The following is a 22,223-nucleotide window of genomic DNA, read 5'->3' on the forward strand; positions in this document are numbered from 1 at the left end:
GAGTTCGGACTGAGTTGGAACGATGCCAAGGCGGTGGCTCAAGATAGAAAGGCGTGGAAGAATCTTATGGAGGCCCTATGCACCTATGGGGTGCCCTAGGACAATCAACAACAACATTGTCGCGTTAAAGGAATATATATGTCCAAAGCCAGCTGGAATAGTTAATTAGGATTAATAACAGTAAAATGAGCCTTAACACTTTCGCAACCAAGAACCCGCCTGGTGGGCACTCGTCAATTTTGCTCAGATGCCAGAGAACCCGCTAGGCGGGTTCTCACCATACAAGCGGGCAGTTATAAATTACGACCGGTTTTGGACGTAGTGCGTCGTTTTTAGTATTGAATGTGTTACTTACCTAGAAAACACATGTAAGAATTCCTTTAATTATTTCTACCATGCTGCACCGAAATAGCTGTAAAAGTGACGATGTCTGTTCATAACTTACCTCTTTGATATATGTTTTAATAATAATAATATAAGCCTTTTATTCAGACCAATTGTTTTATACAAATTACTTACATATCTTTTACAGTTTATAAATTTTAGTTTTGCATTTTATATATTAGTATTTCATATTTATCACAGTCTTGCTATGGAAAATTATTACATATGTGTTTTAGACTAAAGATTTGACGCAAACAAACATATTGCAGACATTGCAAATTAAATAGAAACATAGTAAGGGAGCGTCCATTAACACTTAGGAACCCGCCTGGTGGGCACTCGTGAACTTTGCTCAGACGCTGGAGAACCCGCTAGGCGGGTTCTCGCCTTACAAGTCGCCTTATAAATAACGACCGGTTTCTGACGTAGTGCGCCATTGTTGGTGTGTTAACGTGAGTACATCTGTATATTTAGATTCAAGTCTTCTTTTTATAAATGAACGCCCCCTACTAATTAAATTTAAGCCTGACCAGAAATAATATGACTACGCGCCATCTTGCGGAATTTCATTAGAACTACATACTATACTGAACTGTCACCGCATACATCAGAATAACAGCGCCCTCTTGACAATAGTCATATATACAATTTTATTTTTTATACTACGTCGGTGGCAAACAAGCATACGGCCCGCCTGATGTAAAGCGGTCACCGTAACCTATGGACGCCTGCGACTCAAACAGTGTCACATGCGCGTTGCCACCCCATTAGAAACTTGTACATTCCCTTTTGCTGTGTTAAGTACACAGCAAAAAGGAGTGCACAAGTTCTAAGGAGGGTTCGGGTTGCCGACGACTCAAAGGACAATAGACGGAACAAGTTAGTTCCGTAAGTCCTCCCGTCATCAGCACACCGCACCCTCGTTGAGCTCTGGCAGCCTTACTCACCGGCAGGAACACAACACTATGAGTACTAATATTATAAATGGGAAAGTGTGTGTGTCTGTTTGTTTGCCCGTCTCACGGCAAATCGAACTGACGTGATTTTTTAAGTGGGAGATAGTTGAGAGGATGGAGAGTGACATAGGCTACGTTTTGTCTCTTTCTAACCCATCACTTCCCTAAAATGGGGGGTGGAAGTTTGTATGGACCATTCCACAAATTTCGAATTTAACGCGAGCGAAGCCGCGGGCAGAAGCTACATACATACATACATACTATCACGCCTGTATCCCATGAAGGGGTAGGCAGAGCACATGAAACTACTAAAGCTTCAGTGCCACTCTTGGCAAAAAGGGGTTGAAAGAAATCGAAAATGTGACATTGCAGTGACAGGTTGCCAGCCTCTCGCCTACGCCACAATTTAACCCATATCCCACAATCGCCTTCTACGACACCCACGGGAAGAAAGGGGGTGGTGAAATTCTTAACCCGTCACCACACAGGGAGAAGCTAGTAGTCATATATATCTGGTCAGGCTTGGATGTATTGCTAATAAGACAACAATGTGAAAGAAATATAATCACGTGATTCGACAAACATCGCCGGCTGGGTCGTCGCGTCCTTTCTCCGAGGGGCCAGCGTCCTCAGACTACGAAAAAATCGTAATATAATTACTTTCATAATAGTATGTATACATAGAAAACCTCCATGATGCTCATCACACAAATAATTGCCCTCACTGGGATTTGAACCCGGCACCGTTTAGCAGGTAGCTTCACTACCTTATAGGTGAAAAACTTAAGGTCACCTGTTGTATGTGTGAGTGGCGTGTTCGAATAGGCTTTTTTTTTTAGTATGGATAGGCAGACGTTTGACCACGATCACACCTGATGGTAAGTGATGATGCAGTCTACGGTGGAGCACGCTTACCTATGAGATACCTATTTACTCTTGCTTTAAAGAGACCTGGATTGTACTCGTGCGGAAACACAGACTCAGGCAGGGCATTCCACTCCTTGGCGGTTCGCAAAAGAAATGTTGAAGCGAAACGCTTAGTACGTATTTTTGGAATACTGACCATGAAGCGATGCCGCATTGCCGATTGTCTAGCGGTCCTATGGTGAAATGGGGACGTTTGTTTTGTTTGTGTTGTGTTACTAATTTTAAATATGTGTTCTCTATTCGAACACGTCACTCACACATACAACAGGTGGCCTTCTTAAGTTTTTCACCTATACCTGCCAGGCCAGACCGGTCGTCAACATTTGGACAGTGAGACAAATGGTTTACAGTACAGGCTCCGTAGCCGAATGGCATTTCTGCGACTGTCGCCAGTAAGGTAGTCTGGCTCTGTCGCACCAATATGCAAGAGCGATAGAGATAGATAGCTACGAAAGAGATATTATCGTGAGCGTTTAGCGTTTATGCAATGCATTCGGCTACGCACACTGATGGTGTCTTTTTTGCGCACTAGTGCGAGAAGTGGTTCACTTCTTGTCAAGTCGAAACTTCGGAGGGCCGAAACTCGCCGAAAGTCGAAACTCGTGTCGATTTAAAACACTCCCTTCGGTAGCATTTTAATTTATCGGCACTCGTTTCGAAACTTCGTTTTTTCGCAGTTGTATCGTATTGTAGTACTCACAGGCTCGGTGTCCAGGCTGGGCGCGCGCCCGAGCAGCCGCCACAGGCGCGCGCGCGCGCCCTCCTTACCCTTCCGGCGATCAGACGTCTCCTAGTACAAAAGTTTTTGTATGTTTTTAAAAATATTCATCAATTAAAATAATAATTTTTCCCCTCACTAGCTCGGAAACACGTGTTTTGTCCTTTAATACCAGCGGGTAAAAACGCATTTTATCCACTAGTGGGTAAAGTAATTTGACCTTGAATAAAGTCAAATTAACTGGTTTAAAATTGATAAAAGTAGGTGAATCTAGTAATAAAGATGATTTACCACCTGTGGAACTACTGGAAGCAGTGATAAACGCATTTTTTGCGTTGTAGTTTCCTCGCTATAGTGAGGGGAAAAGTTTTGTGTTACACTCGGGTGCAAATGTATTTTACTTCTCGTGTGTTAAAAAACACACAAGTTCAGGATTCTATTCTCGAACCACTCGCTTCGCTCGTGGTTCAACTATAGAATCCTTTCACTTGCTCGTTTTTCAATTCCACACTCGGCGTTAAAATACAACTTTGCCCCCTTGTATAACAAATAACTATTAAAGTCACCAACATACGAAGAAATCTCAAAATGTTCGCCAGTTTATCTCAGTTTTTAACCCCCGACGTAAAACGACGGGGTGTTATAAGTTTAACGTGGCTGTGTGTGTGTCTGTCTGTGGCATCGTAGCTCCCGAACGGATGAACCTATTTCGATTTTTTTTTTGTTTGAAAGCTGAATTAGTCGGGTGTTCTTAGTCATGATTCATGGAAATCGGTCCGCTATGTCGGAGGTTTTTTCACAATTTTAATTTTGTGGTTAGGTTATTCAATGATTCAGAGTGATACTCTACATGTAATAGTTAGTGTGGTAAAAATAACATATTTCTAAATGATATTATTACGATACCTTATCGTTGGCTTCCTCGCTCTCAGTACACACTCCATCAATCGGTATTTGAGGTTCTTCTATATGACCCGAATTTACTAGAAAATAAAAAGAATATATACGACATTCTTACACAGATTGGCCGAGTTTCATGGTAAGCTCAAGAAGGCTTGTGTTGTGGGTACTCAGACAACGACACGATGTAACATTATTATTATTTGTAATTTGTATCTCGTGTTGATTTAAAACACTCCCTTAGGTCGTGTTTTAATTTATAGCCACTCGTTTCGAATATCCTCTTTTCCACACTTGTAGCAGAAACCGGTCGTAATTTGTAACCGCGCTTGTATATGTATAGCGCGAACCCGCCTAGTGGGTTCTCCGGCATCTAAACAAAGTGCACGAGTACCCACCAGGTGGGTCCTTGGCTGCGAAAGTGTTAACGCATATCTGCGGTAATGAATAAATAATATAAATATCCAACCTGTGGAGTGCGCGCGCGGGGCGTCCCTCACGGGGGCGGGGGGCGCCCCCCCGCGGAGTACAACTTTGAGTTGCTCCGCGCGGTCCATGTAACTGGGGACAAATATAATATACTAATATACAATAAATAAAGCAAGATTATATAATAGCAAAGACATAATAAGATTGAGCAGAATGCGATATGATCCACTGTGTACCACTGAACCACTGTGTACACTACCTTGTAAGTTTGGCCCTTACAGCTTGCCTTCTCATCGCATCGCTCTCATAATGGATGACAGGCACTAAATAATGTAAGCTCGAACAGTTTGTAATATGATCCACTGTATATCTCTAGTAAGTTCGACTCGAAGCGACTCCCGCTATCACTATTAAACTAAATTTCTTAAAATAAAACATTATGATTCCCCGTGCCCTATTGAGCCACTGTATATATATACCCTACCTTGTAAGTTTTGCCCTTAACGCCTGCCGCCGCATAGCATCGCTCTCGCAATGGACGACAGGCACTAAATATCGTAAGCTTGAGCAGTACGCGGTAAACGCTTCCTCTAACCGTCCCGCTGCGTCTAAGGACACTGCCTGCTTTATCAACGCCACAGCCTGAAAAAAAAAAAATATTTATTTATTTTATTTATGTAAACATAACAAATTACGTATAATATTTTAAAAAACATCGCCAACCTTATCGTAATTTTCCTTGCTCGGCATATGCTCTAGGTCCAAATAGGGGTGCTGGAAGAACTCCTCATACGTGATCCGTTCCTCAGGGTCATGTTTTAGAAGCCTGGTGAGGAGGTCCTTGCAACCTGATGATATACCGGCTCCGTGGGGTAACTGAAAATATAAATAGTAAAATTAAAAAAAAAAAAAAATACAGCCTGGCAAGAAAGAGTACAAATTAATGGGGTGCCACCGTCTATGCAAACAGTTGCCACATGCAAAAATTTGGCAACTGTTGAGTCACTTTTGTATGAAAACCGTAAGTGTTGCTATGACAAAAAAATAGTTCCATTTCTACTATTATTTACTATAGCTGTTTGGCTGACTACCAATTGGAACCCTAAGCCACTCTACAACCATGTCAAAATGACAAGCAGTAAGAGATTTCTTACAATCTGATTTATAACGTTACTATGACATAGTTCTACGGTGGCCTAGGGTTCCAATTGGTTGACTATAGAAAACATCATTGGTACATAATTATAGAAAACATCCATGACTCAGGTATCTGTGCTCATCACACAAATAAATGAGACTTTTGAATGATTCACGGTTATTTAGCGGATATTGAGCGTGAGCGCAGAGCGTTGTCCGTCAGGGCAAATATGATAGCCCGCAGGTTTGCTTGCTGCTCTAAAGAAGTCAAAGTTAGTTTGTTCAGAGCCTACTGTACTAGTTTCTACACAAGCAGCCTGTGGGCAGACTATACATATAAACGGTACAACGCTCTGCGCGTTCAATATAACAACGCGTACAGGATGCTGATGGGGCTGTCCAGATTTTGTAGCGCGTCAGGGATGTTCGCAGAGGCGCGGGTAGACTGCTTCTACACCACTATGCGTAAGCGAGCCACATCCCTGGTGCGCAGGATACGGGCCAACTCCAACAGCATCCTGACCATGATTGCGGACAGGGTTGATGGCCTATACCTAAATAATTGCTGCATGACCCATGCACTTAGGAATAAGTAGATTTAAATGTAAATAGTTACGTATACTAACTAACACTAGTCTTAAGTTGTTCTATATATTATGTTACTAACAAAAATGATCCAAGTTGGTCCTAAATAAATTAATAATATTAATATATTAATATATATATTTAGTTTAAACATATGTATTCCCTAAGAAGCTTAATTAGGCTCTTTAGGCTAAGACTAGCTTTAGTATAGGATTAATATTTTGCATGCCTTATGGCGTAATATGCACTCATGAATTTGTACCGCACCAACATGACCTGTATTGTTATCTGTGTGTATTAGCAAATAAACAAATACAAATACAAATTTCCATATAGACTTATATTGACCGGAATATAGACTCCCGGTCAATATAAATACACAAATAAATTATAAACTGAAATGCACTGGTGGCACTTTCAGAGATAACATACACTAGAGAAATTTCGACGACTACCTCGGCGGTCGAGGTGGTGTAATGGTTTAGCACGTCAGCCGCGTTAGCTGGAGACCCGGGTTCGATTCCCACCACCGCCACCAGTGGGCTTGATCGCTTTTTCTTTAATGTATGGCATCTATTTCCGTTTATAATTTATATATAGTAGTGTTACTACTTAAAAAAACAAATCAAATAAATATTTAATACTGTGTTGTACCGACCTCACATAACGTGGGATAAGGGTAGAAGGAAGAAGAAGAAGAAGACTTAAAACAATTTGATTTATTCCCTAAACGAATAAATGCCGTTAGCGGCCATACCCACACTAACCTGTATGGGTGCCCGGCTCTGTATCTTATTGATAAGTTCTTGCAGCGTAGCTGACGAGTAGGGCGCCGCGCCGAATAAACATTCGTACATTATCACACCTGTAACAAACACGTTAATTATTGGGATATAAAATATTGTTAGCGGTAAGTAAGTTAATTATTGGAATAAGTAATAGTTATTTGTTATACAAGGGGGCAAAGTTGTATTTTAACGCCGAGTGTGGAATTGAAAAACGAGCAAGTGAAAGGATTCTATAGTTGAACCACGAGCGAAGCGAGTGGTTCGAAAATAGAATCCTGAACTTGCGAGTTTTTTAACACACGAGAAGTAAAATACATTTGCACCCGAGTGTAATACAAAACTTTTCCCCTCACTATAGCGAGGAAACTACAACGCAAAAAATGCGTTTATCACTGCTTCCAGTAGTTCCACAGGTGGTAAATCATCTTTATTACTAGATTCACCTACTTTTATCAATTTTAAAGCAGTTAATTTGACTTTATTCAAGGTCAAATTACTTACCCACTAGTGGATAAAATGCGTTTTTACCCGCTGGCATAGCTGGGCACCGTTAATCAAATAGTTAACTTCGTTAATCGTTAATCCGTTACTTAAAAAGTTAACTTCGTTAATCGTTAAAGCGATACATGTCGGTAGATTTAACGGAAGTTAAAGTTAATCGATAATTCGTTAACACGTCATAAAAATAGGACTTCACTGTAGGTATTATGTATTTGAATTTACTTAGTATCCACCAAAAACCATTAAAACCTGTGACGCCAATCGGTAAAAACCGAAATGTAATAATTACGGTCTCTTCGGGCTTTTACCGCCATTGGTTGGCTAAATCCTAGGTTTTACTTCGGATTGGTAATTATTGGGTCATTCATGCGGTCGCGATCGTGGTGCGTCGGTTCTTCAGATTGAGATTTGAGACGACATTTCGATGCTGGGGGCCACGATAACTTGGTAGAGTAATCTAAGGCCCGCCGGACTCGATGCGTCGGTTGCGCGATTTGTCTGTCATGCCTGATGATTGCACTCTATTCCCAGGTTAGTGATCGATCTAGCACGTCTAATAAGATTTAGAAGATCTCGAATAAGTGATCCAAAGTCGCCAATTGGTCTTTAGACTGTTTATAACCGACGGATCTGCTTTTACCGATAAATACTAGGTTTTGCCGTACGAGTACTACGGGCTTTTACAGTAGCAGTCAGGACGTGGTATTCGCGACGCAGCGAGCCGCTTGGGGTGCTGGATTAACGATTAACGGACTCGATGAAATTTAACGGAAGTTAACGAATCCGTTAACATTTTTTAAAGTTAACTTAAAAGTTAATCCGTTAACCGAAATGTTAACTTCGTTAATTAACGATTAACGGATTAACGAGTTAATGCCCAGCTATGCCCGCTGGTATTAAAGGACAAAACACGTGTTTCCGAGCTAGTGAGGGGAAAAAAAATGTTCTTTTAATTAACCTAACCACAAAATTAAAATTTTCAAACCCCCGGTTGCGACATAGTAGACCGATTTTCATGAAACATGGCTAAGAACACTCCCGACTTACTCAGCTTTCAGGCAAAAAAAAACTAAATCCAAATCGGTTCATCCGTTCGGGAGCTGCGATGCCACAGACAGACACACACACACAGACACGTCAAACTTATAACACCCCGTCGTTTTTGCGTCGGAGGTTAAAAAACTGTACTAAACCAAATAACTGGGGCCCTGGTGCTCTTGAGCCTCTTCAGTGACCTATCGAAGAGACCAAGAGACGCTACCGGGGACCGAAGAGCTGGCAAGCTTCCTCGCTCAGCGTATATTAGCTTGACAATCCAGGAAATGATGACAGCGTCTTCGGTGCCGCAGGGGCCGTTTTTAGATTTATTTTAGTTTAATTTTAGATTTTTTTTAGTTTAATTTTATTTTAAACATAAATAATTTATTTGTGAACTGCCTTTTTTGTTGTCATAAGTTTAAATAAATAAAGTTTTCAGCAGTATAACCAAATCTCAGCTGAAAAGAGGAATTCCGAAACGAGTGGTGGTAAATTAACACTTTCGTAACCAAGAACCCGCCTGGCGAGCAGCTCGGGCACTCGTGAACTTTGCTCAGAATCCGGAGAACCCGATAGGCGGGTTCTCGCCATACAAGCGGTAATAAATTACGACCGGTTTCTGACGTAGTACGCCATTTTTAACCCCCGACGCAAAAACGACGGGGTGTTATAAGTTTGACGTGTCTGTCTGTTTGTCTGTGGCATCGTAGCTCCCGAACGGATGAACAGATTTAGATTTAGTTTTTTTTATTTGAAAGCTGGGTTAGTCGGGAGTGTTTCTTAGCCATGTTTCATGAAAATCGGTCCACAATGTCGGGGCCACACACTATGTCGCGGTCGGGATTTTTTCAAAATTTTAATTTTGTGGTTAGGTTAGTTATAATTGTCAAGTGCACCGTACAACGTTTTATACATATATAAGGTGCATTGAAGTTTCGACATAGGCATATGAAGTACTGCTTTACGCACTAGTGCGTGAAAAAAGCAACGTATTACATACCTGTAAAGTATCTTCTTTTGTTTCATTGATTTTTCATTTATTGAACGCTTTGTTACTCGTAATTAATATACGTGCGTTCGTGAGTATTTGAGTAAGACAGAGCTATCATGGCCTCACACTTACTTGTGCTAGTGTGAGTGACTGATCCAGTGAGTCCATGATTGAGTGAGTGAGTTAGTAAGTTAGTGCGTGCGTAAGTGCTTGCGTTCGTGAGTGATAGCGTGAGTAAGCGCTTTGCTTCTTGAGTGGAATTCCTTGCCGGCGGCTACATTTCCGAGCTCATATAACCCGGCAACCTTCAAATCAAGAGTGAACAGGCATCTTCTGGGCGAGCTCACTCCATCTTAGGCCACGTCTTTGCCTTTGGCTAGTCTGTTGCCCAGAGTAAGCCCATTTATAATAAAAAACAGTCAGCCAGTAAATCCTTACGCGAGTGTGTTTGTGTTTATTTTACTGACCTACACTCCACAGATCGACGCTAGCGGTGTAATCGCCATGCAACATTTCAGGTGCCATGTACAGGGGAGACCCGCGCACCATCTTTTGACGACTCTCGTCCGATAGAAACTGGGCGAATCTGAAAACAATCCATAGGTTATACTTAATCCATAGTACTTTTAGGTATTTTTTCTACTCTTGAACTGTTATTCGTCATTTACATGGTCGTGCACAGATCTTTAAAACCCTACATAAAAGTCTATTCCCCAAAGCCAGCGTCCGCCGATTTTTCGCGCATGCGCGCAGTATCGAAAAAACTGAAAACGCATTGTTTGGCTCTGTAACCATGGCAACGCATTGTTATAACGATACTGCGCGCGTGCGCGGGTAGGCTTTGGGCAGCTGAGCTGACAGTGCAAACCTTTGCGTCAAAATACATGAAACAGTGTGAATTTCACGAAAGTTATTCAAGAAAACTATTAAAAACTAAGTGCATGGTCGTAGAAAAAGTATTATATGCAACGGTGTTTAACTGAGTCAAAAAATACTCGTGGCGTTTTAATAACAATTTTCGGCTTCACCCTCAGAGGAAAAAATTCTATAGAGAGGACAAGCCGCGCGCGGCCTTGTCGCAGATGTAGGCCCATTGGGCCTACACCGCCGCCAGTTCGCCGTCCGCTGTCATCGAGTGTACACGCGCGCTGTTCACCGACGAAAAACAAGTTTTATCAAAAATGCCGAAGTGTGCAATAATAACTTGCAAACATCGTAGTGACCTGAATAATTTCCAAGCCGATAGGATAACATTTCATAGGTAAATACTATTTATTTCCTTTTATTTCACATAAAACACGAATTCAACGTAATACTCCGAGTTGTACCATGTAACCTTACGTTTGCTTGTGCTTTAAAACGTTCATTATACATTGCGGCTACACAAGGAACATATTGTAAACAGTGTAGTGTTTTGCGCCGCAATGAACGGTGTACAAAACGATTCACTCAGTGAGACATTTTTCTCGGAAACGAGGCGAGGCGTTCCCGCTATTTATCGTTGTGTGCGTGCGCGATCGCGCTCGCTTATCGTTCGCATGTACACAACCATTGAAATGATGCGCGTGTATTGCGCAATAGGAGCGTCCAGCTACAAGTGTGTGTGGATTAGGTGTGTGCGTGCATTATCTTTACAATTACTGGTGCTTTGTGTGGGTTGCGCAGACCTTGCGACAGGCGTATTCTATACAAATCGCCCGGCATGACCTATCTCCCGAAATCTGTGGCTTCACCTCAAACTGTTACCCACGCCACTCGTCTTTTTTGACCTTCTTTAAACGCCTGTTGCCTAAAATACTATAAAAAGTATGTAAAGTCCCTTGATTTGAAGGTCACTAGAAAATGCACTCACCCAAAATCTGCCACTTTGAGTATGTATTTGCCATCCGAGCCTTTGTGTAGCAATAGGTTGTGCGGCTTCAAATCCATGTGGACGACACCTGGAGAATCAAATATACAATGCATGACATGTCATGACAAGACATGTCATGTATATTATAGTTAGGATTACTTAACCCCTCGTATGCGGCCTGGCAATTTTGATCATTGAAATAGTGACCCTGACATTTAAAACAATAGATTGAAATTCCCACGCACGGATCCGTGTCTAAGCATACGAGGGGTTAACATATTTCTGGTGAAATAACCATATATTTAAAATTATTTTTTTCAAAACCCTAACATACTTAGTGGACCGATTTTCATGAAACCTGGCTAAGAACATTCTCGACTAACTTAGATTTCAAACAAAAAAAAAACTAAATCTAAATCGGTTCGTCCGTTCGAGAGCTACGATGCCACAGACAGACAGACATACACGTCAAACTTATAACACCCCGTCGTTTTTGCGTCGGGGGTTAAAAAAGGGTGGCTCACTTCACGCACAGTATAAGTGAGTGGTGTAATAATCAGTTTTTACGTAAATTTACCTTTTTCTCTTAAAAACTTAAGCGCCGAAGCCAGTTGCTGCAAGAAGTACAGGACCTGAAAATTTTAGAGAAATAAAACTATGGAAACGGATTAAATCGCGTATAATGAATTTAAAATTCATCCCGACGTTTCGAACTCTTTACAGCGTTCGTGGTCAACGGGTGACTGAGATAAATTACAATGTGCAAAACATACAAGAAATATTAACGAACCATGACCAAATAATATAGATTTTTAAGGCAGGTTCACACATTATTAATAAAGCTAGTTACACAATATTCAGAAAATTACTATTACTATTTTAAAAAAACAATTAATCAACGAATCTACACAAAAAAAGAGAAATTAATCAAAAAGGACCATCGTGCCTCGAAACCCTCGCAACGCTCAAGATTCCACTTTTTGAACCACTCACTACGCTACGGTTCAATATTGGACTTTTCACTTGCTCGGGTATCAATATTAGCATGTGCGGTTAAACAACGACTTTGCCCCCTTGTAAAACAAATAATAATTATTAGTCTCTTTAATGAAGCGCTGGTAGCCTAGCGGTAAGTGCGTGCGACTTTCGTTCCGGAGGTCGCTGGTTCGAACCCCGGCTCGCACCAATGAGTTTTTCGGAACTTATGTGCGAAATGTGATTTGATATTTGCCAGTCACTTTTCGGTGAAGGAAAACATCGTGAGGAAACCGGACTAATTCCAATAAGGTCTAGTTACCCTTCGGGTTGGAAGGTCAGATGGCAGTCGCTTTCGTAAAAACTAGTGCCTACGCCAAATCTTGGGATTAGTTGTCAAAGCGGACCCCAGGCTCCCATGAGCCGTGGCAAATGCCGGGATAACGCAAGGAGGTATGATGTCTCTTTAATGATAAGGGTTCGGTTTCCACTGGTTTGTCTATTACCTGTTTCTCTGGAACGCGGCCGTATCTCCGAATATACTTAGACAGGTCACCACCGCAGCAATATTCCATGATGATGTATATGTTTCTACAAAGAAAATACATATTTTACATGTTGACGGCTGATCAGAAATATAAGTATAGATTCTTTAGTTTGCGTCAAAATAGTGATACTTAAGAATGACGCAATGTTTTTCTTGTTAACAATATTCTTAGGGACCGTCCCCACTCAAGAGACGCATGTCCTGAGGCGCGGAACGGACGTCCGCGAATGTAATTTAAAAAACGTCCTGACATTGTAATCGTCTTTCCTATACAAAAATGTACTGACATTTTGTATAGGAAAGACGTAAGACGTGCCCCCAAGTGACGCGTCGCTTGGCGCGCGCCGCGCCGCCTGGAGCGCTTGCGCGTCCCTTGTAAATGTACTGAGGAGACGTTTTTTAAATTACATTCAGGCGGCGTGGCGCGGACGTCCGTTCCGCGCCTCAGGACATGCGTCTCTTGAGTGAGGACGGTCCCTTAGGATTTTTGCGATCTAGGAACCTATATAATTCATGAATACTGAAGATTGTGATCAATATTGTTGTTAGTATACCTTCAATTTATGCAAAAAATAAGGCACAGCATAATAAAGAGTACTACCGTACAGTATGGCCACTCCCACTCCCCGCTGAAAGTGCCGCCCACCCCCTCTCAGTTACCTCATAGTTACCATCTGTCAAAAACACGAACAGTTGACTTGTCATATAAGCATGGTACGCATTCACCTACACGAGCTTAGACTGTGTGCTAGGAAGGTGCCTCTTTCATATATTTGATTGCCAGTGTCCGAGGTGTGGTTTTGGCCAGACAATCTTTACTATATATAAGGTATATAGTAAAGATTGTCTGGCCATATTTTAAGGGACGTTAATTAACATCAAAACAATGAACTTTCACTAGAAATTACTGAAAAATGTTTTTTTTTGTTTTCACCCTTAACAAAAAAAAAATATTTTAATTTATTTTCTAAATAACCATCCTCTGTAATGTAATTGCCTGTCAGGATGTTTAACAGTGTCTCTCATGTCACGTTAACAGTGTCTAGAGAGGTCTAATTTAATAATTTTATTAACGGGGTGTTTTAACATAGCATATTTGTTTCCTAGTTTTCTCTAAAAAAACATAACAAAACCTATGATGTTTCATACATAAATATACTCCAGGAGCGGAGTACTATCAGCCGTAAAAATATCCGTGACTAATTTGTTAGCACCTTATATAGACACTAACTTATCATCCCATGAGAACTCCCTCATAGCCACAATGTGTGGATGCGCCAAGGTCTTCAGCAGCCTTATCTCCGTGATGAGGTTGTCGGCCGCGGCGCCGCGCACTCGCGACTTCTCCACGCATTTTACTGCAACTATGGCGCGGCCGCCGACCTGACAAACAGATAAATAAATATTATAGGATTACACAGATTGACTGTATGGTAAGCTCGAGAAGGCTTGTGTTGTGGGCACTCAGACAATAGTATATGTAATATACAAATACTTATTTATATACATAGAAAACATCCATGACTCAGGAACAGTACAACAAAACTTAACCTAGATGAAGAACAACTTAAAAAAAAAAATAGACAAACTTTTTTGATTTAGGATTATTTAAGTTCTGTTAACATAATAAAATTAGTAAAAGTCTGGAACATGCGTATCCAATTCGCATTTTTTATAATTTTATAATCATGTTGGGTATAAGCCTAACTTTCATTGTTCTCAAGAATAAGCTTCACCTTTTTAATGTAGTTAAATCTTAACACAACAATAAGACTAGATAACCTTCTAACTAATAGATCATTACAAAGATAATAGCAAATTTTATACAAATATAAGCTATTTACTTATAAACTAAAGCTGGAATTAAAGGCACAGGTACTTCACCTTTGTATAAGCTTTGTACACCGTGGAATAGCTTCCAGAGCCAAGTTTTTCAGTCACTACATATCCCTCGACTTTTGGAAAAGCCATTTTAAATAAATTTCATTGTTTTATATCATGAATTAAAGTGGTTTCAGACAAATAATATTTTCTGAATTTTCTGTCAATGTCATATCATTTATTTGTCACAACATTTGTTCGAGTTGCATTTTAAAACTCTCATTTGGTGTGAAAAATACTCATACTGTGGTTGTGAAAAACGCCTCAAGCAGGTATTACTTGTCAAACTGACATTTGGTAATTTATAAGGCAAACTTTACTCAAAATCCTGTTAATTATAAAAGTAAAACTAAAACTTGATTTTAGTAAGCCAAAATTACTTATCGCTTTATCTATTTATAAACCTTATTATTAATTAGAACTTGAAGAAGAGTAACACAGAACAATAACAAAAATTATCACGTCAATACCAATGATTTATTAAACATCCATGCTGCGCCCATAAAACACCTAAAATTCTAACCTATTTATGCGACGCTACGTTTTCAACTCGAAATTTAGCTTCGCGTAAAAAGTGTATTACGAATAAATTCACACTATTTAAGGAATTCTACGATAACTTAAGTGTTTCAAATCATCAAAATGCTCCCATTATCGTTACTGCGGACCGCTCAAAACCATCCAATGCTCGTAGAACTTAAAAATGGCGAGACGTACAACGGTCATCTGGTTTCTTGCGATAACTGGATGAATATCAACTTGAGAGAAGTTATTTGCACATCACGAGATGGCGACAAGTTTTGGAGGATGCCAGAGTGCTATATTCGAGGCTCCACGATCAAATACTTACGTATTCCTGACGAAGTTATTGATATGGTTAAGGAAGAAACTCAAGTAAGTTTGTACTGTTTTTTACTGCTTGGTAATCAGATTTAGAGTATGCCAAAGCCTCTACTTACTAAAAAATAGTTTTGCTTATGATTTGTTGTGCTAAAGAAGGTCAACGGATGATTATTATGTTGAAGAGACACTTGGTGGTGGCCAAAGTACGGTCTGGCAAGGTCCCTTCCAGTTAGTGTGTAATATGGCCAGCACTGTATTAAAAATGCGTTTTGGGTGTAAATCTGGCCTGCCTCTAAAAATTCTTTCAAATAATGAAAAAAAGTTTGCCCACCTCTGGAAAAAGAAAAACGTGCCTCAGTCAGAAGTTCTGACTGAGGGCAAACTCAGAACCATTAAGGAATATGTAGTATTGTCTAGATAGCTACACGTTTTATCGATTCTCGGCTAAATGTATGGATCTTTGATTTAAAAAAAATAAATAAAATAAAAATTGTTTATTTCGGACCAATTAAAAATCCATAGAACTTGTTAGTATAGACTTAATATCTAAAGAATGTATCGTTAAGTATAAGGATAAAAATATATAAGATAATATTATGTTGATTTGCTTACAATTATTGCATACCAGATTTATTTATTATTTATGTTTGCTTTCCTAAACCATGTTTAGACCTATATTTATAATTTTTAAGCATTATTTAAGAGTATTGTGATTGTTTTAATTTTAGACATTTTTCTATGAAATAAATTTTATCTTAAAAAAGCCTGGTCTAAATATTGACATTGTGCATAATTTTGTATTATTATGTTCCGAGAGTATGATCTGAAGGCATTGGTAAGCACTATGTGATATTTTTTTTTTGTATTTTAGAGAGTTTATGGTGCTTTCATTAAGGTCTAGCAAATAAATTTCGGACAACCCCTATCTGGCTTAATTTGAGAATATTCCAATGACTTTTTGTACGATTTAAACAAACAGAGGTTAATTTTCTGCCAAAAGATGTTCTTTAAGAGTTCTCTTCATGGTTGTTCAATTGAGCACTTGCAGAATAAATGTGGTGAATTTATATAACCATAAATTTTAAAATAAACCAAAGGCTTTACGTCGAGTTTCTAGGACAAAATGCATACCTTATTAAGCCCATGTCTTGTTATAAGAAAAGAATATATTAGCAAATAAATACGGCTACACAAAGTAGTCTTCATACTTAAGATATAGTCTTTATACTCAGCCGGATACTCATACTTTTTGCATATTTTAAATGAGTAAATATAATTTCCCAGGTGAAGTCCCGCGGCCTCCGTGAAGTGTCGAAAGGTCGCGGCGGCAACATGCGCGCGCGCGGCGCCGCCCGCGGGGCCTTCGGCGCGCGCCGCCCCGCGCCGCCTCCCACGAGGCAGCCCAACCAGCAACCCCGGCCCATGAAGAAGAAGTAGACAATAAGCTACACCGCTTCGCAAGATTTAAACGATTTTGGGTGTTAAAAAAAAAATCCCTAATAAGTATTTAAAAATATTTTAAATACTTATGTCCGAGTCTCCCGGTTATAGTTAAAATCACGAATATCGAATTTCACCACATCTGTACGTATGACAAGTCAGAAAGAGACTTCCGCTTGTAACTTGTAACTTTCAGTTTTGAGAAATAGACCATTGATCTGGTGAAATTCGATATTTGGGATTTTTTTAATGCCACGTCGGTGGCAAACAGGTGTACGGCCCGCCTGATGGGAAGCGGTCACCGTAACTGTTGTTTCGGCTAGTGACTCTGATGCAATGCAATGCAATCGGTAATTATAATATAACTATTTGCAATCCTCATCTTTAGCTTTACCACCAGTATAGTGAAACTGTCATGTTTTTTGAGATATTGGCACCTTTGAAGTGAAACTTATAATGCGACTTCCATCTGACAGCCAACTCAAATTTTGAAATAACCCTTCCTATTTTCATTTCCACATTACGAAGTTTCACTTCTTCGACTCCACGCACTATTTTTTTCTTTTTTCTTTATATTTTTTTAATTAAACGGTCAATATCTCAAAATCCATGACATCTTCAGTAGTATTGTTTTCGGTTACCGCGATAGTTACTCATGAAATAAAACTATGGCATACAATACAACATGCAAACTATGGAAACTGATTAAATCGCGTATAATAAAATTACAATTCATCCCGACGTTTCGGACACATTACAGCGTTCGTGGTCAACGGGTGACTGAGGAAAAATTACAATGTGCAAAAGCTACCCACATACAAGAAATATTAACGAACCATGACCATATTAATAAACTTATTTTAAGGCAGGTTAACACACTATTTGCGCGATTTAATCAGTATTCGTAGTTTTATTTCATTTTCATTAAGATCAATTTTTGGTATTTGTATCACACTGGTGGTAAGGCCACTTGTGTCTATTAGTCTACCAGTTACAATATAAAGTCATTGACTGACTATAGTTTAATTTTTATTAAATTAAGGTTTTTGATTATTAAGGCAGTTTTATTTCGATTCTCATCATAGAGGAATGATGATAAGGGGAAAGTTGTAACTGAAGTATAGAACATCAGATATATTTATTCAATCCCATATTACTCTTCAACGGAAGCGCTGGTGGCCTAGCGGTAAGAGCGTGCGACTTTCAATCCGGAGGTCGCGGGTTCGAACCCCGGCTCGTACCAATGAGTTTTTCGGAACTTATGTGCGAAATGTCATTTGATATTTGCCAGTCGCTTTTCGGTGAAGGAAAACATCGTGAGGAAACCGGACTAATTCCAATCAGGCCTAGTCACCTTTCGGGTTGGAAGGTCAGATGGCAGTCGCTTTCGTAAAACTAGTGCCTTTGCCACATCTTGGGATTAGTTGTCAAAGCGAACCCCAGGCTCCCATGAGACGCGGCGAATGCCGGGACAGCGCAAGGATGATGATTACTCTTCAATGGCTCTCTGAATTAGTTTGTGTTTCATACATGTGGAAGCACATTGCGAGCACTAACCTTAGGCAGTACTTTCACCCTTGAGTAGGCAGCCATTAGCTAGAACTGGAAGTGCACCCGCCAACCTGACGTCAGAATGGCGGGTGTCATTGATTTCTTAAATATCTCTGGAGTTCAAAGAGCACATTGCTCGAATTTTGGCGCACATTTGGCACATTGCTAGCACTAACTCCTGACGTATACCACACCAGGATTGCTTGATGTACACCCGCCATTCTGACGCTCACATCGCGAGTTATTTGTATAGGCACAGTTATAGTGACATCTAGCGACGTTCACGCGTCAAATAGCGTGAATACACGCTAGGCCAGACCGGTCGTCCGCTGTCAGAGCTGTTATGATAATTAACCCTTAAATGCATGATTTTTTTCTTTTAACTAGAAATTAATAATGTGATAGACAATGGTTTTCTGACTCTAGGAAAAATAATAAAAAAATATTTAACATCGATTTTAATACTAAATCAGTGTTAGAAGTAAAATAGGATAAATCTTACTTATATAAATATATAATTACTAGTAAAATTTATAAGAAAACTTTTACTACTATTAAAAAGGTACACTATTTGAGAAACCCCTATGATAAAATGATTAAACATAAAATAGTTACTAACTCTGAAAAAATTTGCCTGAATCATGTACTAAAAATCACCATCATCCAGTTTTTTCACACTTTTCCGCCATTTTTTCTTAAATAAAAACATTATTTCCAACCCTTTAAGAAAAAATGGCGGAAAAGTGTGAAAAAACTGGATGATGATCCTACAGATTTAAGAAAAATAAATAAAAAAGTCCAGCTTATATTTTGGCTAGTTTATTAAATAATACATGCATTGTAGCCAAATGGCAACAAATGCAACAATATGCATTTAAGGGTTAACTGACTGTGGTCCATGATATAAAAAGCACATTGTTATTATAAAAAAACTTTAATTCATTATATACAAGAAAACAAAATATTTATTTCATTATTCATTACATTGTAAAGATACTTAAATATAATTCAGTCTGATCATATCAATAATGTGGTATTCCATTACAAAAGGTCCTGTTTGTGACGCGCTCCAGTAAAAGCACAGTATAATAAAGAGTACTATCGTACAGTATGGCCACTCCCGCTCCCCGCTAAAAGCGCCGCCCACCCCCTCTCGGTTACCTCACAGTTACCGCCTGTCAAAAAGGCGAACAGTCGACCTGTCATATGTCACTCATACAAGCATGGTACGCGTTCACCTACACGAGCTTAGAATGTGTGCTAGGAACGCGCCTCTTTCATATATTTGATCGCTTAGTGTCCGAGGTGTGGTAAAAGGTACCAGTTGTCGCTTATGGTAAAGGGGCCGTTCAAATGTTCTAGAAGTAAGTATTATTGCAAATAATATTACATTACAATACAAGTGTGAAAAAGAGGAAGTTCGAATTGGCGATAAATAAAAACACGACCGAAGGGAGTGTTTTAAATCGACACGAGTTACGCATTTCCTTTTTCGCACGTGTATCGTACGACGTTTTTCAGTACAAACATATCTTTCAGTACAGATGGTGTTTTTTACGCACTAGTGCGAGAAGTGGTTCAGTTCTTGTCAGGTGGAAACTGCGATCTGTAATGAAAAACGTCGTACGATACACGTGCGAAAAATTTATCGCCACTCGTTACAAACTTCCTTCTTTCCGCACCTGTATCGTAATGTACTATATCTTATCTTTTTAAGGTACAGAACCCTAAATAGCGACTAAAATTGCAGTAGCACCCCCTATAAAATTGTCTGTCTGTCTGTACGTATGTTTAAGCGGGCCCGGGCATAGGCATAATATCCATATCTTCTATCTTTTTCCCCTTCTTTGCCTTTTTCGGCTGCACTTTCATCTGAAAGCAAAATTGTAACGTTAGTATCGTCAAAACCCGCTCCACACTGGTAAGGTATCCATAACTGGAACATACATGTCCAACACTGGGACTAGTTACCTTATAATGCACCTCCCGTATGTGTCGGTACAGACTCGAGTACCATCCAAAGGCCACGTCACACTGGTAAGGTGTCCATGACTGGTACATACATGTCCAACACTGGGACTAGTTACCTTGTAATGCACCTACCGTATGTGTCGGTACAGACACGAGTCGAGTACCATCCAAAGGCCAAGTCACACTGCTAAGGTGTCTATGACTGGTACACACATGTCCAACACTGGGACTAGTTACCTTGTAATGCACCTCCCGTATGTGTCGGTACAGACTCGAGTACCATCCAAAGGCCGCTCCACACTGACCGCACTGGTACGGAGTTTCACGTGTGTGCATGGCCACTATGTGATATTTTAGTTTGGCCGCGTTCTACAACAGAAATACAACAAATACAAATCATATTATTCGTGATAAACACAACAATACAAGTGCGTAAAAAAGGAAGTTCGAAACGAGTGGCGATAAATTAAAACACGACTTACACGACCGAAGGAAGTGTTTTAGGTCGACACGAGTTACGAATTTCCTTTTCGCACGTGTATCGTACGACGTTTTTCAGTACAGATGGCCCTCCAAAGGTTCGACCTGGCATATAATGAACCACTTCTCGCACTAGTGCGTAAAAAAACACCATCTGTACTGAAAACACATTTAATAGTCAAAACACAGTATAAATTTTATTATAGTTTACCACGAAATGGTCCCGCCTCAGCACAATGCTAACCAGGAAGTTAGTCACTGGTTTTCCGGCGAGACCATTTGTGGACCACAGACGCAAACATCCATACTAATATTATAAATGGGAAAGTGTGTGTGTGTGTGTGTCTGTTTGTTTGTTTGCCCCGTCTTTCGCGGCAAACCGGCGCACACATCTATAAAACCCCCACCTATGGATGGAGTATGTATTTCGAGAAAGGTATTCTAGAAAACTGTTCAAAAAATAAGTGCATAGTCGTAGAAAAAGTATTATAAATATAATAAATCGGGACGCTGGGCCCGTGGTCGACCGACACTAAACAGTTTATAAAAGAAGTGTCGGTCAGACTATTAGGTGTCTCGGGGGACTACAGGGCAGGGTCTTTCTTTGCCCAAAAAATAAGATTAGCAGTGCAAAGGGGCAACGCCGCCAGCATCCTGGGTTCACTTCCAGAGGTCGGTTCTCTAGGTGAGATTTTTAATATTTAGTTTTAGTTGTGTAACATATTTTTGGTTTTTTCGTTGTGTAACATATTTTTGTTTACTGTTGTATTGATAGTTGTAAATAATAAAATAAATAAAGAAATATTATAGGACTTTCTTACACAGATTGACTGAGCCCCACGGTAAGCTCAAGAAGGCTTGTATTGTGGGTACTCAGAGAACGATATACTTATGTAACAACAAATACAATACAAACACGATATACTTATCTAATACAAATAGGTACTTAATATTCATAGAATCCTACCCTGCCGAACCCTACACCAGGGCAAACGACAACGGAGCCACGCTGTTACGTCATCGCCCAAATCAATTGTTCACTTGTAAACTTTTTTTCTTTCATGTTCTTATTTACTGTTTTTTTTATTTAAGTTTCATGACGCCTTGGATTTATCTGTAATGTCATTGAAATATGTTTTCAAATAAATAAATAGAAAACGTCCATGACTCAGAAACAAATATCTTTGCTCATCACACAAATAAGTGCCCTTACTGGGATTCGAACCCAGGACCGCAGCTCAGCAGGCAGGGTCACTACCGACTGAGCCAAACCGGTCGTCAAATGCAATTTATTGTATGCAATGTTGTTTAAACATCTGTTGCATAAAA

The 22,223-nt window shown here is 39.8% G+C and overlaps 3 protein-coding genes across 3 annotated transcripts in view; 1 reads left to right on the top strand and 2 right to left on the bottom strand.

The window, feature by feature from the left end:
* Nucleotides 1–3,882: 3,882 nt before the first annotated feature.
* On the bottom strand, nt 3,883–14,746 carry LOC125239489 (serine/threonine-protein kinase ULK3-like). The gene is made up of 11 exons (XM_048147103.1): nt 14,613–14,746; nt 13,960–14,111; nt 12,688–12,772; nt 11,784–11,838; nt 11,207–11,294; nt 9,822–9,940; nt 6,804–6,901; nt 5,038–5,190; nt 4,799–4,956; nt 4,355–4,446; nt 3,883–3,968 (listed from the first exon to the last, which is right to left on the bottom strand). Exons 1-11 carry the CDS (start codon nt 14,697–14,699, stop codon nt 3,883–3,885), a joined length of 1,173 nt encoding a protein of 390 aa, XP_048003060.1. The 5' UTR covers nt 14,700–14,746.
* A 360-nt stretch (nt 14,747–15,106) lies between these two features.
* Nucleotides 15,107–17,945, top strand: LOC125239355 (U6 snRNA-associated Sm-like protein LSm4). Its single transcript, XM_048146911.1, has 2 exons — nt 15,107–15,503; nt 16,737–17,945. The coding sequence occupies exons 1-2, from the start codon at nt 15,252–15,254 to the stop codon at nt 16,887–16,889; spliced, it is 405 nt and encodes a 134-aa protein (XP_048002868.1). The 5' UTR covers nt 15,107–15,251; the 3' UTR covers nt 16,890–17,945.
* Nucleotides 17,946–19,412: 1,467 nt separating this feature from the next.
* Nucleotides 19,413–22,223, bottom strand: part of LOC125239351 (zinc finger protein 184-like) — a 37,203-nt gene continuing 34,392 nt past the window's right edge. Inside the window, exons 11-12 of the mRNA XM_048146906.1 lie at nt 20,652–20,783; nt 19,413–20,315 (exon numbers count right to left, since the gene is read on the bottom strand). Coding sequence (XP_048002863.1) covers nt 20,235–20,315; nt 20,652–20,783 — 213 coding nt within the window. The 3' untranslated portion in view covers nt 19,413–20,234. The remainder of the gene's footprint in view (nt 20,316–20,651; nt 20,784–22,223) is intronic.

Source organism: Leguminivora glycinivorella, chromosome 25 (genome assembly GCF_023078275.1).
Source record: "Leguminivora glycinivorella isolate SPB_JAAS2020 chromosome 25, LegGlyc_1.1, whole genome shotgun sequence".
NCBI classification, from domain to species: domain Eukaryota; kingdom Metazoa; phylum Arthropoda; class Insecta; order Lepidoptera; family Tortricidae; genus Leguminivora; species Leguminivora glycinivorella.

What these genes read in the sequence shown, in the direction of transcription:
- LOC125239489 (XM_048147103.1), bottom strand. Translation starts at nt 14,699, where the DNA reads ATGGCTTTTCCAAAAGTCGAGGGATATGTAGTGACTGAAAAACTTGGC. An exon ending in GAGTTCTCATGGGATGATAA is followed by an intron (nt 12,773 to 13,959) that starts GTTAGTGTCTAT and finishes TTTTCTTTGTAG; the next exon opens with AAACATATACATCATCATGG. An exon ending in GCAAGGAAAATTACGATAAG is followed by an intron (nt 4,957 to 5,037) that starts GTTGGCGATGTT and finishes TTTTTTTTTCAG; the next exon opens with GCTGTGGCGTTGATAAAGCA.
- LOC125239355 (XM_048146911.1), top strand. Translation starts at nt 15,252, where the DNA reads ATGCTCCCATTATCGTTACTGCGGACCGCTCAAAACCATCCAATGCTC. An exon ending in TGGTTAAGGAAGAAACTCAA is followed by an intron (nt 15,504 to 16,736) that starts GTAAGTTTGTAC and finishes ATAATTTCCCAG; the next exon opens with GTGAAGTCCCGCGGCCTCCG.